The sequence below is a fragment of the Cucurbita pepo genome, chromosome LG11 (assembly GCF_002806865.2).
Source record: "Cucurbita pepo subsp. pepo cultivar mu-cu-16 chromosome LG11, ASM280686v2, whole genome shotgun sequence".
Taxonomy (NCBI): Eukaryota; Viridiplantae; Streptophyta; class Magnoliopsida; order Cucurbitales; family Cucurbitaceae; genus Cucurbita; species Cucurbita pepo.
In genome coordinates, this window is record NC_036648.1 from 8,270,747 (window position 1) to 8,283,881 (window position 13,135).

General features: G+C 36.7%; 2 protein-coding genes and 1 long non-coding RNA gene across 3 annotated transcripts; all 3 read left to right on the forward strand.

The window, feature by feature from the left end:
• Positions 1 to 877: 877 nt before the first annotated feature.
• On the forward strand, positions 878 to 2,466 carry LOC111804886. The gene has a single exon (XM_023689694.1). The coding sequence runs from the start codon at positions 1,338 to 1,340 to the stop codon at positions 2,235 to 2,237; it is 900 nt and encodes a 299-aa protein (XP_023545462.1). The 5' UTR covers positions 878 to 1,337; the 3' UTR covers positions 2,238 to 2,466.
• A 1,229-nt stretch (positions 2,467 to 3,695) lies between these two features.
• Positions 3,696 to 4,455, forward strand: LOC111804887. Its single transcript, XR_002816586.1, has 2 exons — positions 3,696 to 3,996; positions 4,083 to 4,455. It is a non-coding gene; the product is annotated as an uncharacterized LOC111804887 (long non-coding RNA).
• A 1,223-nt stretch (positions 4,456 to 5,678) lies between these two features.
• Positions 5,679 to 12,324, forward strand: LOC111806143 (ER membrane protein complex subunit 2-like). The gene is made up of 9 exons (XM_023691506.1): positions 5,679 to 6,027; positions 6,730 to 6,794; positions 6,935 to 6,983; positions 8,601 to 8,695; positions 8,868 to 8,953; positions 9,033 to 9,092; positions 9,197 to 9,278; positions 10,794 to 10,907; positions 11,910 to 12,324. The coding sequence occupies exons 1-9, from the start codon at positions 5,841 to 5,843 to the stop codon at positions 12,078 to 12,080; spliced, it is 909 nt and encodes a 302-aa protein (XP_023547274.1). The 5' UTR covers positions 5,679 to 5,840; the 3' UTR covers positions 12,081 to 12,324.
• Positions 12,325 to 13,135: the final 811 nt, after the last annotated feature.

Here is a 13,135-nt window from a genome sequence, read left to right on the forward strand (position 1 = left end):
TAAATAATGATTTGTTCCGATCTCCGACCAATATGAGATTTCACAATCTACTCCTTTTGGGACCAGCGTGTCATCCTAATTGACACATATTTGATTTTGATACAACCTGTAACCGTCCAAATCCACTCCTAGTAGATATTGTTTGCTTTTGCCCGTTATGTATCATCGTAATTCTCACAATTTCAAAACACATTTGTTAAAGAGAGGTTTCCACACTTTTATAAGAAATATTTCGTCCTCCTCTTCATCATATGTGAGATCTCACAATATTTTTTGAAGAATTTTTAAAAACGTGCTACAAAACAAAACTCACTATTATATATTTATTTCAATTCGACCACATGGGGGTGGTGGTTCGAACACCTGGCCTACACGACATGTGCATAAAACCGTTAATCGGTCTATCGTAGGTGAACAAACCCTATAATTCTTTTACACAACCCATTTTCCAAAATTCCGATTTCTTCGATCTCGTCTAATATAACAAGTCCCATCACCTCTTTTTAAGCCCTAAAATAAACGTCATACAATAGAAATCGTTCATACTAGAGGATAAAATGCTCATTTTGAAAAAATTAAGTAAATGAAAGGATTATAATAAAAAAATTAAAACTATTAAGAGTAAATTAAGGGACTAAGAACAAAAAAACAAAATTTATTGATAGAATATTGAGTACTTTTTTGGTGCAAAAGTGAGACCATGGTAGTATTTACCGTTAAATTTAACCCCATTTGTACTCGGTTGATTCCTTGTTCATCTTTTTGGCGCTTTCTTTCTTTTCTTTTTTTTTNTTTTTTTTTTTTTTTTTTTTTTTTTTTTTTTTTTTTTTTTTTTTTTTTTTTTTTTTTTTTTTTTTTTTTGCTGATTTGTTTGGAGGAGGAGAAGGTGGAGGTTTGTAATTGAGATTGACAGTGAAGCGAGTCTACTTTTTCCTTGTCTGCTTCTCTTCTCTGTTGCTTTTCTTCCTTATTTTACATCCCACATTCCTCAAATTTGTCTTTAATTTCAAACGTAACCCCCCCAATTTCACCATTCGTTATCGCTTGAGTGTTCTTTAAAGCAAAATCCATCGCCCTCAACCTCTAATCCATCTGGGTTTTTGCTTACACCCTTTGAAATCCTTCCATTTCCATGGCGGATGAACCCCAACTAGCAGATTTCCAAACCCTTTTCTTAAATGGGCTTTCGTGTTCTTCAATTTTCTCTCTGATTTCTTCGATGGGTACTCGAGTTTGAGGCGTTTCTGATATGGGTTTCATTGTTCTTCTCTGATCAACGCTGTTTTTCTCTCGTTGTTTGTCTTTATCGTTTTAATCTAAAGCTCTCAACTCAGAAAATGAGGGATTTCCCATCTTGTTTCGGCGAAAATGGTGTCCAAGTAGCAGATTTCTCGTCTTCAAACAATGGTAAGACCGCTCAAAACCTTGTCACTTGTGTTTATCAATGTCGACTACGAGGGCGTTCTTGCTTGATTAGTGTTACTTGGAGTAAAAATCTGATGGGTCAAGGGCTTAGTGTTGGTATTGATGATGCTTCAAATCAATGTCTCTGTAAAGTTGATATTAAGCCATGGCTGTTCTCTAAAAGAAGAGGGTCTAAAACTTTAGAAGCTTATTCTTCTAAAATCGACATTTATTGGGACCTTTCTTCTGCAAAATTTGGATCTGGACCTGAACCATTGGAGGGTTATTATGTCGGAATTGTAGTGGATAAACAAATGGTTCTTGTTCTTGGGGATTTGAGGAAAGAAGCTTTCAAGAAGTCCAATTCCTCCCCTGTGCCTTCTTCTGCTGTGTTCATTTCCAAGAAGGAGCATATTTTTGGGAAGAAAGTGTTCTGTTCCAAAGCTCAGTTTTGTGATAATGGTCAAATTCATGATATTAATATCGAGTGTGATACGAATGGTGTTAGCGAACCGTGCTTGATTCTACGAGTCGATTCGAAGACCGTGTTGCAGGTGAAGCGGCTGCAATGGAAGTTTAGAGGGAACCACACCATTTTGGTTGAAGGGCTTGCAGTGGAAGTGTTTTGGGATGTTCATAGTTGGCTGTTTAGTGCATCACCTGGGAATGCTGTTTTTATGTTCAAAACATGTTTGTCAGCTGAAAAGTTGTGGGGAAGTCAACCATTTTGTGATCCTAATGTCTTGTCCTTGTCTTTCTCTCAGAGATTTTCAGACAGCAAATCACAATGTCTTGGTTTCTCATTGATATTACATGCCTGGAAGAATGAATAGAGGAGTGGTTTGTTGATTCTTTTCTAATTTTTTTTAACAAGAAAACGAAACTCTTAGCGATCGACAGACTTTTATTGTCCCTTTTCGTGTTGATTACGTTCGATCCGATGAACTGAGTCATTTGATTATATGAGAGAGGATTTTGTTATAGTTGGTTGTACATTGCTCTGTTTGAACTTGATCATTGTTGTCAAGTATATATCTAATATTACATGCCTGGCTTTGATCTTCCCAAATCTTTAGTCGACCGCCTCGATTGCTCGTAAACGTTATTTTCATAGCTTCAACATTCAACATTCTGTGCTAACGTTGTTTGCATTGCTCCTTTCGATGATTTCCCGAGCTTCTTTGTTCTTCGTTTGTTGTAGGGCCCTTCGACTGTCGCAGATAGCCAGTTTGGGTTTGGCAAGCTTTATTGTCATGAATGACTTGTTTTGGTGAAATGTTGTACTTTCTCCAGAAATCGTCACATTTGAATGACGGTTTTTTGTCGATCGCTCGATGTATTGTTCTAAATTGATCGAGCATGGCTGATGGGCTTTAGATGAAAGACCAAGATCCTTTTGCCGGTCCTTCGGGTTCTCCGGGATTCGATCAATCGTTTATTGTCCACAAGGCTCGGGTAAGACTTGAGGTCCTTTTTGCTGCTTGCATTGATGTTTTGATTCTATGGTAGAACTTCAGCAAGAACTTGTTCTGTTAATAGTTACTTGTCTTTCAATCACAGTTCTGAAGAACAGTTTGGTTGAAGATGCTCTGAAACAAATACTGAGCAGCATCACTACAGCTCACTGTTCTAAGTAAATGGATATCAGTAGCTCTAGATGATATCTATGCTTAATATTGCTTCTCTGTCTGATATGTTTAAGCCAGTACTCTTAGTTCTTATTCTCGGTACTTCGTCTTATACAATCATAGTTTCGGGATTGCTTGTATTTCGATACTAGAAAACAAAGGATGTGAGATCCCATATTGGTTGGAGAGGGGAACGAAACATTTCTTATAAGGGTGTGGAAACCTCTCCCTAATAGATGCGTTTTAAAACTGTGAGGTTGATGACGATACGTAACGGGCCAAAGCGGACAATATCTGCTAACGGTGGACCTAGGCTGTTACAAATGGTATCAATGCCAGACGCCGAGCGGAGTGCTAGTTAGGACGCTGGGTCCCAAGAGGGGTGGATTGTGAGATCCCACGTTGGTTGGAGAGGGGAACGAAGCATTCCATATAAGAATGTGAAAACCTCTCTCTAACAGACGTGTTTTAAAACTGTGAGGCTGATGGTGATACTTAATGGGCTGCGGCCAATATCTACTAGCGGTGGACTTTGGCTGTTACAAATAGTATCAGAGTCCGACACCGAACAGTGTACTAGTGAGGACGCTGGGCCCTAAGAGGGGTGGATTGTGAGATCCCATAGTGGTTGAAGAGGGGATCAAAGCATTCCTAATAGGAGTGTGGAAACCTCTTCCTAACAAACGTGTTTTAAAACCGTTAGGCTGAGAGTGATATGTAACCGGTCAAAATAGACAATATCTGCTATTCTGAGTACCTTTGTTAGATCATTTTTCTGCTCATCCTTGAATGAAGTTAACTTTGGTTTCTCTCATTGTGAAAGCAAACTTACAGCTTCCAGGATGAAGCTGCTGACCATTTCCGCTCGTGATCGATCTTTTCAGCTGCCAGTTTGCCGTGCATATTTTAAGCTTGTCGACTGACGTTTACACGTCGCGTAGTACTTGCACAACTCGTCCTTCTTGTAAGTATGCTTAGCATAATTATGCTCTTAACTTATCGGTTCAAATTTTCTAAGTTTATTAGTAATAACTTAACATCGTATCGAAGCAAGAGGTCTTATGTTCGAACCCGAGAGCATCGTGATTCAAATTACTATCTTAAGTCCACACATAAAGGAGAGGTTAAAGATACATTTATAAGATCTTGGTTTTGTTTGGTTGCTTCTGCAAATTTGTACTTCTAACATTATATCCAAACAACCATTGAACTTGTTCATGAATTTGAAGCCTGCTGCAAGCTCAAGTTTCTCATTTGGTTCATATGGGGTCGGATTCGGATATGCATTCTACGGAGTCGAAGAGGAAGTTCGAGGTCGTAATAAGGTTTAGGGTAGATTGTATTTACGAGGGGTAACGGAGTATTCGTTATCTTTGGCTGGACGTAAACTCGAAAACTTGATTAAAGTTTGCATTATTTGATCCGTGAAGCTTAAATAGTGTTTAATAAGTTTCTAAATTTTCAAGTTTGTGTTTGATAGGTTCTTGAACTTTTAGGCTCCGAGTAAAAAAAATCATATAAATTCGGCTAAATTATGAGTTCAATTTTAAAGTCTTGAGAATTTGTGTTTGTTTGGTTCCCGAAGTTTCAGATATATCTAATAAGTTCCTGAACTTTCAAAACTATGTCTAATAAATTTCTGAACTTTTAAATTTGTGTTTGGTCTTTAAAGAATTCAATTTTTTTAAAATTTTTATATTTATTGGATATAATCAGAAAACGAGACACCAGTAAAGTTCATCAACATCGACATTTTTAGGTCAACACTCCCCAAGGACAATCATGCTATGTGTTATCGTCATGCTTGTCCACAATGTGTTGTCTATGGCCGCATGTTGGATGTCCGGGTCACGCTTGTCTAGGATGTGTTGTCCATGGCTGTATGCCCGTTCCAAACCCTTTTTACATGCTTTCATCTTAGATAGACCCTTTTACCATTTCAAGTTGTGTCAATACGAGAGTGTATGACCACTTACCAAAATCATGTCTACACCCGCTCGGGCTAAAATGTCCCAAAATGTACCATAGGGTGATATAACTAGTTGTCACTTCTTCCTACCGAGTTATATGTTATTTAAGTCATAGTATTTCTTTCTTTGTTTATAGCCATATAACGTTGATTTCTTCCGTTCTTTTAAATCATATTCAAATATATTTTCTTGCTCACGTTTTCTAAAAAAAACTTATCGCAAACATGACTCGATACTCGAACATATGCCAACACTGTATGCAACGTCCAAATTTCTCACGGCTAACTTGTTCGTTGGGTTAAAATACATTATCCTGCTACCTCAAATAAGTGCTGCATAATCGTTGTCCCGCTGCCGTAAGAGTGCGATTGTGACACTATCCATACATTGTTTACATGTTATATTCTTATATAATAACGATATAGATAATTAAAATCGTTGTTATCATTTATTTTAATAATATATCATTAAAATAATTTATATAATTAATATGATAACAAATTAGCCATCGCATCAATTTCATCTCATTTTAAAGAAGAAAAAAAAAATCAATTATGTTATCGAGTCATTTAATATTTGTTCAACAAAATAAATAAATTAAAATTTTAAAATCCAAAACCCGAAACCCGAAAGAAAGCGAACCCGACCCGTTTTTCAGAGTGCGATCCAAGTCAAATTTTCTCTCCTCTCTCTCGTCTCTCTCTCTTCACTCCATTGCAGGCTTGCAGCTACTAGATCCAAATAACCGGCCGGCGAGGGAACTGGGCTGAGAGGGTGGGTGCTTAACTGCATTTTCTTTGCAATTCTCGATCTCAGCCACTCTCTGAATTTCGCGAAGATGGTGAGTAAAGCAGAGGAGGCCGAATTGAATGGACTCGAGACCCAGGTCGATAATGGAGGTGGAGGTGCTTGGGAGTATCTTTGCCTCGTCAGGAAACTCAAGGTTCGCCGTTCTCATAAGGTCTTAAACCATGGATTGTCGATCTTGAATGATTCCAGAAAGCGATCCGGTCTCGGCCAAGAGGGTGAGTTTTAGCCTCTCTGTTCATTCTTCGATCTGGATATGAAGATATGTTTTTCTTTTAACGTTTCTCTTGCTTTGTAATTTTTGGATTTTGGAGGAATCAACATATAATTAAGTTTTGCACTGCTTGCTTTGTTTATAAGAATTTGAATATTAATTTTGGATTTCTGTATCCTTGTTACTGCTCAATTGCAGATTGTAATGTAAAAATTAGCTGGACAAAAGATAATAGCTTTAAAGAAAAGAGCAACTGTAGATTCAATGCACATCTCACTAGATCATTGGATGGACTAACTTTGATTTTTGTTTTTGAATAGTTTATCAAAAGAAACTTTAAATGTAAGTTTTGCTTCATCATGTTTTTAAATTTTTTTGGCTCATACACCTTTTTGTGACTGAAATATGGATTAAACTTCTTCTTTACCGAAGTTCTTGGTCCAGGAAGCAAATAGAACTTCTTAATTTGCATATGCAGTTTCCTTTATGTATTACTGAAAAATTATATAGGTCCAGGAATTATTTTTCTCGAGCAGGAACAACACGAACTTCTTTTGAAAAACAAGTGCGACCACCTCCTCTTTTAATCCCTCTTTTTGTTACTTTTGTATCGTATGGTGGAAGATGTATCATTAAAGGTTTCCTTTCTCAATGACTAAATTTTTGCCAAAATGTTTTCGTGACTATGATTTTTTGCTCGGTGTAGAATGGACCCTGTACGAACAGGTAGCTATTGCAGCGCTGGACTGCCAAGCTATAGATGTTGCAAAGGTGCAATTTACACTTCTTTAGTTAACTACTTGAATTGCAGATTGGTCGAGTTTATTTTCGTCTAGTCATTTGATGACGGTTGGTTTTGAGATTTTTTTTTTGCCTTGGATTAATGCCTTACACTCTGCAATCTTTTGTAGGATTGCATAAAGGTTCTTCAGAAGAAATTTCCACAGAGTAATAGAGTTGGTATGTTAAAAATAAATTGTTGTTTTTTCTATACTTGTATTCTTGTTTGATTTTGTAACCGAGGTTGACCCTTTATTTGTCATCATATCTGATAATTGAACTTCCAATAACGTATGAAATACTAACCTATGGTAAACCCAATGGTCGGGTAAAGGCGATTGAGCTGCTGAGCCTTGGATTGGAAACCACTCGACTGGCTGGCCTACTCACCTGAGCTAAATATGCCACAATGTGGCAATCTTCTTTTTGACTACCTAATGTTCTAGGGTCGACTTATTTTTTTAGCTATTTATTATAATTGCTTTGTCATTTTCAATTCATTGATGATTAACAATAAGGCTGCTCTGTGGTAAATGTTACCTTAGATATCCAATTCATTCTATTTTCATGGCTTACGGTTCCTTGTTATCCTTTATCATTCGCTTCACCCATCATTACATTTGTACTCAATTTTATTAAATTTGATAATATAGAAAGCATGGGTATGAACTTGTGATACGAACACAACTGGGTTGTGATAATATGTCATTTTGTAAAGAAATGAGAATATATAGACGCAACAAGGTTTTCTTACCAAAGTACATATTTTGCACGGGCTCTCAGGCTGAAAAGTTCCATTTTGAAGCTGTAGCAGTAAACTTCATACATTTGAAGATACAATATCTTATAAGGGTTTAAAAAGGAATTTCAATCCAATTAGCATATTTCTAAAAGATTTATTTCATGATAAGACACAATTTTAAATTAAATTTGTTCATTGAAAATCACTTACTTTACAAAACCATCTTCTTATCATTCAAAGTTTATTTATCTTTCTAAAAGGCATTTAGTCACATCCACTATTTTGTGGATTATCACTGGGCTACTGTTCGAAGCTGCTAAAACTTAAAGGCTGGTTTTTTGTCGTTAGATCTGAAAAGGAGCTAAACTATAGATTGGTGGATGGATATGTTTGCCTGATGGTGATGCTAGAAATTCTCAATTTGAGACTAGGGAGGCACAGATAGTGGTGGCTTTGGTGCAGCCTGGGTATTTTTATGTAAATCTCTTTGTTCTTGGACCGTGTAGTAGATTTTGGAGCCATCCTCAATTGGGTGTTATGCAACTCTATTTTAGGGGAAAATGTCCAACTCCTAGGAAGGTTAAGGTTTTTATTTGGTGTCTAAGTTTGGATACATATGCGAAGGTAGGCTCGTGGTAAGATTCTACTCGTGAGCGCAATGGTATGTCATGGGCTAGAGGAATGGGGAATAAACCAATCGCTTGTCCTTGTGTTGTTGCATTGGAGTCAAATCATGCATCCCCTTTGACTGTTATCATTCTCCTGACTAAAGTGCGTGTCCTCATAGGAAATGTGTCAGTTAAGTAACCATTTCGTTTCGAAGGGAATTTTTTGGTGGACACTGTACAATGGTATTTTATGTGATTTAACTATAATCTGTGGCAGTTTTTGCGACTTTATTAGATCCTGGATCTCAGAATCCTCAACCTGTTTCTCACATTGTGAATGGAATTTCTGTTGATTACATCAGCAAATTGCATATTGTTGATATAACAGATTCTGAGTAGATAAACATTACAAGCACTTTGATGGATTATGGGGTTGCCTTGTCACAGGGAGACTAGAGGCTATGTTGCTTGAAGCAAAGGAATTGTGGGCTGAGGCTGAAAAAGCTTACGCTAGCTTTCTAGAGGAAAATCCATGTGATCAAGTAATTTTTTTTAACTGTTCTTTGTGAAACGATATATTTTTTTTTCCCGTGCAATTTTTATTTAATGGTGGTATTCCATTATGAGTACAATCACTTGAGATATATGATGAGCTATAGATATAGCTATATAAGCCTTACAGATATTTCATTTTCCTTCCTTGCACTTGAACAGATAGTACATAAGAGGAGGGTTGCCCTGGCAAAATCACAAGGCAACATTGCGGTGGCTATTGAATGGCTTAACAAATATCTTGAAACGTGAGCAGATTTTTGCATACCTCTTATTTGAAATGCTTAAAAAGGCGTCTTTCAGATTTCTTTTCTCCCTTTATCGTAGATTTATGGCCGATCATGATGCCTGGAGAGAACTGGCTGAACTATATGTATCTCTCCAAATGTGAGTAATTTCCCTTTTCATGTTCCTTTCTATCTATCAGCAGTGTCCAAATTGTGTCCTTGTGTTCCCAATTAAGAAGCGTGTATTTTGTATCTGTATCTTAGGTACAAGCAAGCAGTTTTTTGCTACGAGGAGCTGATATTATCTCAGCCCACAGTTCCGCTATATCACTTAGCTTATGCTGATGTAAGTGGCTCTTCATCCCTGATGACTATATCTTCTACTTCATTAATTGTAATGTTTTCTGGAAGTTTATTGCGGGAAAGCATGTTGGAAGAGATAGTTCTCCTTGTGATAGGCATATAAAGTTTGCAAATACTTTGTTCATCATTTCATAATTTGACAGACTACTTGTGATAGGCATATCTTCTAAAATCATTTCATAATTTGACAGACTACTTGTTCATCATTTCATAATTTGACAGACTACTTTGTTCATCATATACCTTGTGATAGGCATATCTTCTACTTCATGTTGGAGTTAGCTGCATGGGTCCATTGTGAGATCACATGATTGTCGAAAGCCGGACTTTCTTTAACATCTATGATAACAATGTTATTCTCCTGTGTCATTTTGTCTCCACCATGCTAAGTCTTTATTTCCTAGATAGATTTCTTTGCTGAGTTCTTTGCTGCATAATAAATCATCTTTAGTTAATACTCATTAATGTGGCAAGGTCCTTTTGTTTTCTTGTGTTAATTGATTATCAATTAAGATAAGATGCAATAACTAATTGGCCTTTTTATTTTATTTTATTTTATTGGTGTACTTATCATGGAGTGTTTTTGCTAGGCTTTTCATAGCTATGGTCTTTCATTGATTCATATCAACCGAAGGGATTTTTTTTTATTTTTTTTTTTGTAACTTTAGCTCTTGGTAGCCTTTTAACTTCTAACTCCATTTTATTGCTGAAATTTGAGTGAGAATTTGGAAGCTTTGGGTTGTCTTTTATTGATGCACACCAACTGGAGAAATTTGGGTGAGAATTTGGACAGCTCCAAAGAATTAATGACAAAATCAATGCTTTGGCGTTTGGTTTAGTCACCTTGAAGTTATGGCATAGCTAAGGTAAGTTAATAGGCATTAGGTGGTGAGATAATGGAGCTGTCCACCTCTTGATATTTTACTGACAATGTAGGCTGTGTCTGAATTGTTCGGGTTAGGCTGCGTTTAACCCAAAGAAAATGCCTTTTTTTGTGCTATAACTGCAAGTCAATCGATGACGAAATTTAATTTGGATACCTGATCCAGTTTCATCCTGAGGAGCACCTTAAGAGTTTGACCCTGATATTGAGGATTTGGAATGCTTGGAGATTCTCTCCAAGGTCTTAAGCTCAAGTCTCTATATGGAAATTTTAAAACTTGAAACTCATTGTCTCTTGGAGTTAGTTTTAGTGTGGTCGAAACATTTTTGTGCAGTGAGCAATTAGTGGAGCCCCTACACCCCAATTATTTGAAAAGAAAAAAAGAAGAATGAAAGAAAAACCCTTGCAGAAAGGAGCTCTCGTTCAGCACGGCGTTGCTTATTGACATATCTTGCTCAAACTTGCTTTCCCTAGTCTCGATTTTCGTGTTGGAAATTCTAGAAGATGTTCTTGTTTTCTGGCAAAAGCGTAGTATTAGTTAAACTTTGTTTTACCATTCTCTGTAACTTCGTTTCAACTTTCAAGTAATTACTCGAAACCTTTATCTGAATACAGGTACTTTACACATTAGGCGGCCTAGAAAACCTCCAAACAGCAAAGAAATACTACGCATCTACTATAGACTTGAGTGGGGGCAAAAATACCAGAGCCCTGTTTGGCGTTTGCTTGGTAAGCTTTCTCTGGCAATCTTCTGCATATAGCAATTTGTTGTATTCATTATAACCTTATATCTGATGCACATTTCACTGTCATGGAGTATATCCATCATTTTCGGTTGATGTCTTGAGTTTTGTGCTTCCTCTATGTGAAAACTTTGTCAGCTTTAACCCAAATTAAGTTTTATTATAACATTGAATGTTTCTTGCCCATGTAGTTCAGCCCAAGTCCACCGCTAGCAGATATTGTCTTCTTTGGACTTTTTCTTTCAGACTTTCTCTCAAGGTTTTTAAAACGCATCGCTAGGGAGAGGTTTTCACACCCTTATAAAGAAGGTTTTGTTCCCCTCTCCAACCGACGTGGGATCTCACAATCCACCCCCCTTCGAGACCCAGCATCCTCGTTGGCACTTGTTTCTCTCTCCAATCGATGTGGGATCTCACAATAGCGTCCTTGCTGGCACTTGTTCCTCTCTCCAATTGATGTGGGATCTCACAAGAGAGGAACAAGTGCTAGCGAGGACGCTGGGTCCTAAAGGGGGGTAGATTGTGAGATCCCAGGTTGGTTGGAGAGGGGAGCGAACATTATTTATAAGGGTGCGGAAACCTCTCCCTAGTAGATGCATTTTAAAAACCTTGAGGGGAAGTCCGAAAGGGAAAACTAAAAGAGAACAATATTTGCTAGCAGTGGGCTTAGGCGGTTACAGTATCTCTCATTTCCTTTTAGACCTTATTCTTTCTCTATATCGTGACAATTTGGTCCTCTCATTAGTTACCAAATAAATAGCAACAAAACCCGACATGACATCGTAAAAGTTGACATGATACCGCTTTAGCTTTTCATATGCATGAGACCGCATGACACATTAAAGTGTTATACCACAGTACCAAGAACCAAAACGTAGACCAGAATTATACTTTTAACAAAAATGAAAAAAAACAAAAGGCAATTGGCCTGCAATTCCTCGCATTTCTGTCTTATTTCAAGCTGATTCCCTTCTCTTTTGCAAACCAGTGTTCATCTGCCATTGCACAACTCACGAGAGGTCGAAACCGAGAAGACAAGGAGGGTCCAGAGCTCCAATCTTTAGCAGCAACAGCCTTGGAAAAAGATTACAAGCAAAGAGCTCCACACAAGCTTTCTCTGCTGTCTTCTGTATTGAAAGGCTTGAAGGTCTCCCCTTAACTTTTCCTCCTTTGAACTGAGGCTGATTAGCATTTAGCTACTGGTAGTTTATATTAATTCATTTTCTTGTGATTTTTCCCTAAGAAGAAAATTTTCTCTGTTTCCATAAAGTCCCAAATATAAGAAGTGATGTATTTTTTTTAGCCTAAGTTAAGAACGACACAGCTACAAAAAGATATAAATCTTATTCTTTCTTCTTTCTAGTTATAGAATTCTATACCAATCTTCTATAAACATGAAATCATTGGGAAGAATGTACACAAATTCCATTCTATGTCCTTTGAATGTAGGGTTTCTCTGCTCCTTTCTTCTTTATGTCAGTCTAAAAGGGGTATGAGAGATGAACAATATTAATTCTTGGGATTCTAGAGATGAAGATTTTGACCAAAGAAACTTGAGGTGCAAGTTTCTCGCCCCTTTTTTAGTTGTAACCGGTACAGAATTCGAGCTTCTGACCTCTTTATCGAGAGTACAGACCTTGTCTACTTGTGTCTTTTTGTCAGTTGAGTTGTGTTCATATTGGCTACTTGATAAGCTTTTTTTATTAGATGTAATTATCGTGATCTTAGTTTTGGATCGACCGAGCATATAATTTAGACCGTTTTCGAAGAGGAAAAATATTAGGGAGAGTTGGTAAAGAAAATGATAAATTATTCTTTTATTGATGGAGTATACTATATATACATTTTAGAAGTACATAAAAAAATGATTTGACCTAAATTAAAAATAAGAAAAATAGAATTAAGCCATTTATTTATGTATTAATAGAAACCAATATAGTGTCCACTAAACCACCAATAGGTCAGATGTTCAAATCTTTTCACCAAGTTTGAATATTTGTCATAAAATGTTTATTACTTTTTCTAAATCCAAAAGTTCGACCTTTTTTTTTCACCACGATGTTATTTTTTAAAATAATTACTCCTCTAAATGATTGATTGAAATTAAGTGATAGATTGAGGCGAGATTTATGTAACTAAAAACTACCCAAAAGATTGGAAACCCTTTGATCATAACACTTTTATTTTCCTTCTTAATTCAAATAAAGTTTTAAA

Excerpts from the sequence above, each read along its gene's own strand:
- LOC111806143 (XM_023691506.1), top strand. The coding sequence starts at position 5,841 with ATGGTGAGTAAAGCAGAGGAGGCCGAATTGAATGGACTCGAGACCCAG. Across the intron at positions 6,028-6,729 it reads ATCCGGTCTCGGCCAAGAGG|AATGGACCCTGTACGAACAG; the intron begins GTGAGTTTTAGC and ends TGCTCGGTGTAG. Across the intron at positions 9,093-9,196 it reads CTATATGTATCTCTCCAAAT|GTACAAGCAAGCAGTTTTTT; the intron begins GTGAGTAATTTC and ends TCTGTATCTTAG.
- LOC111804886 (XM_023689694.1), top strand. The coding sequence starts at position 1,338 with ATGAGGGATTTCCCATCTTGTTTCGGCGAAAATGGTGTCCAAGTAGCA.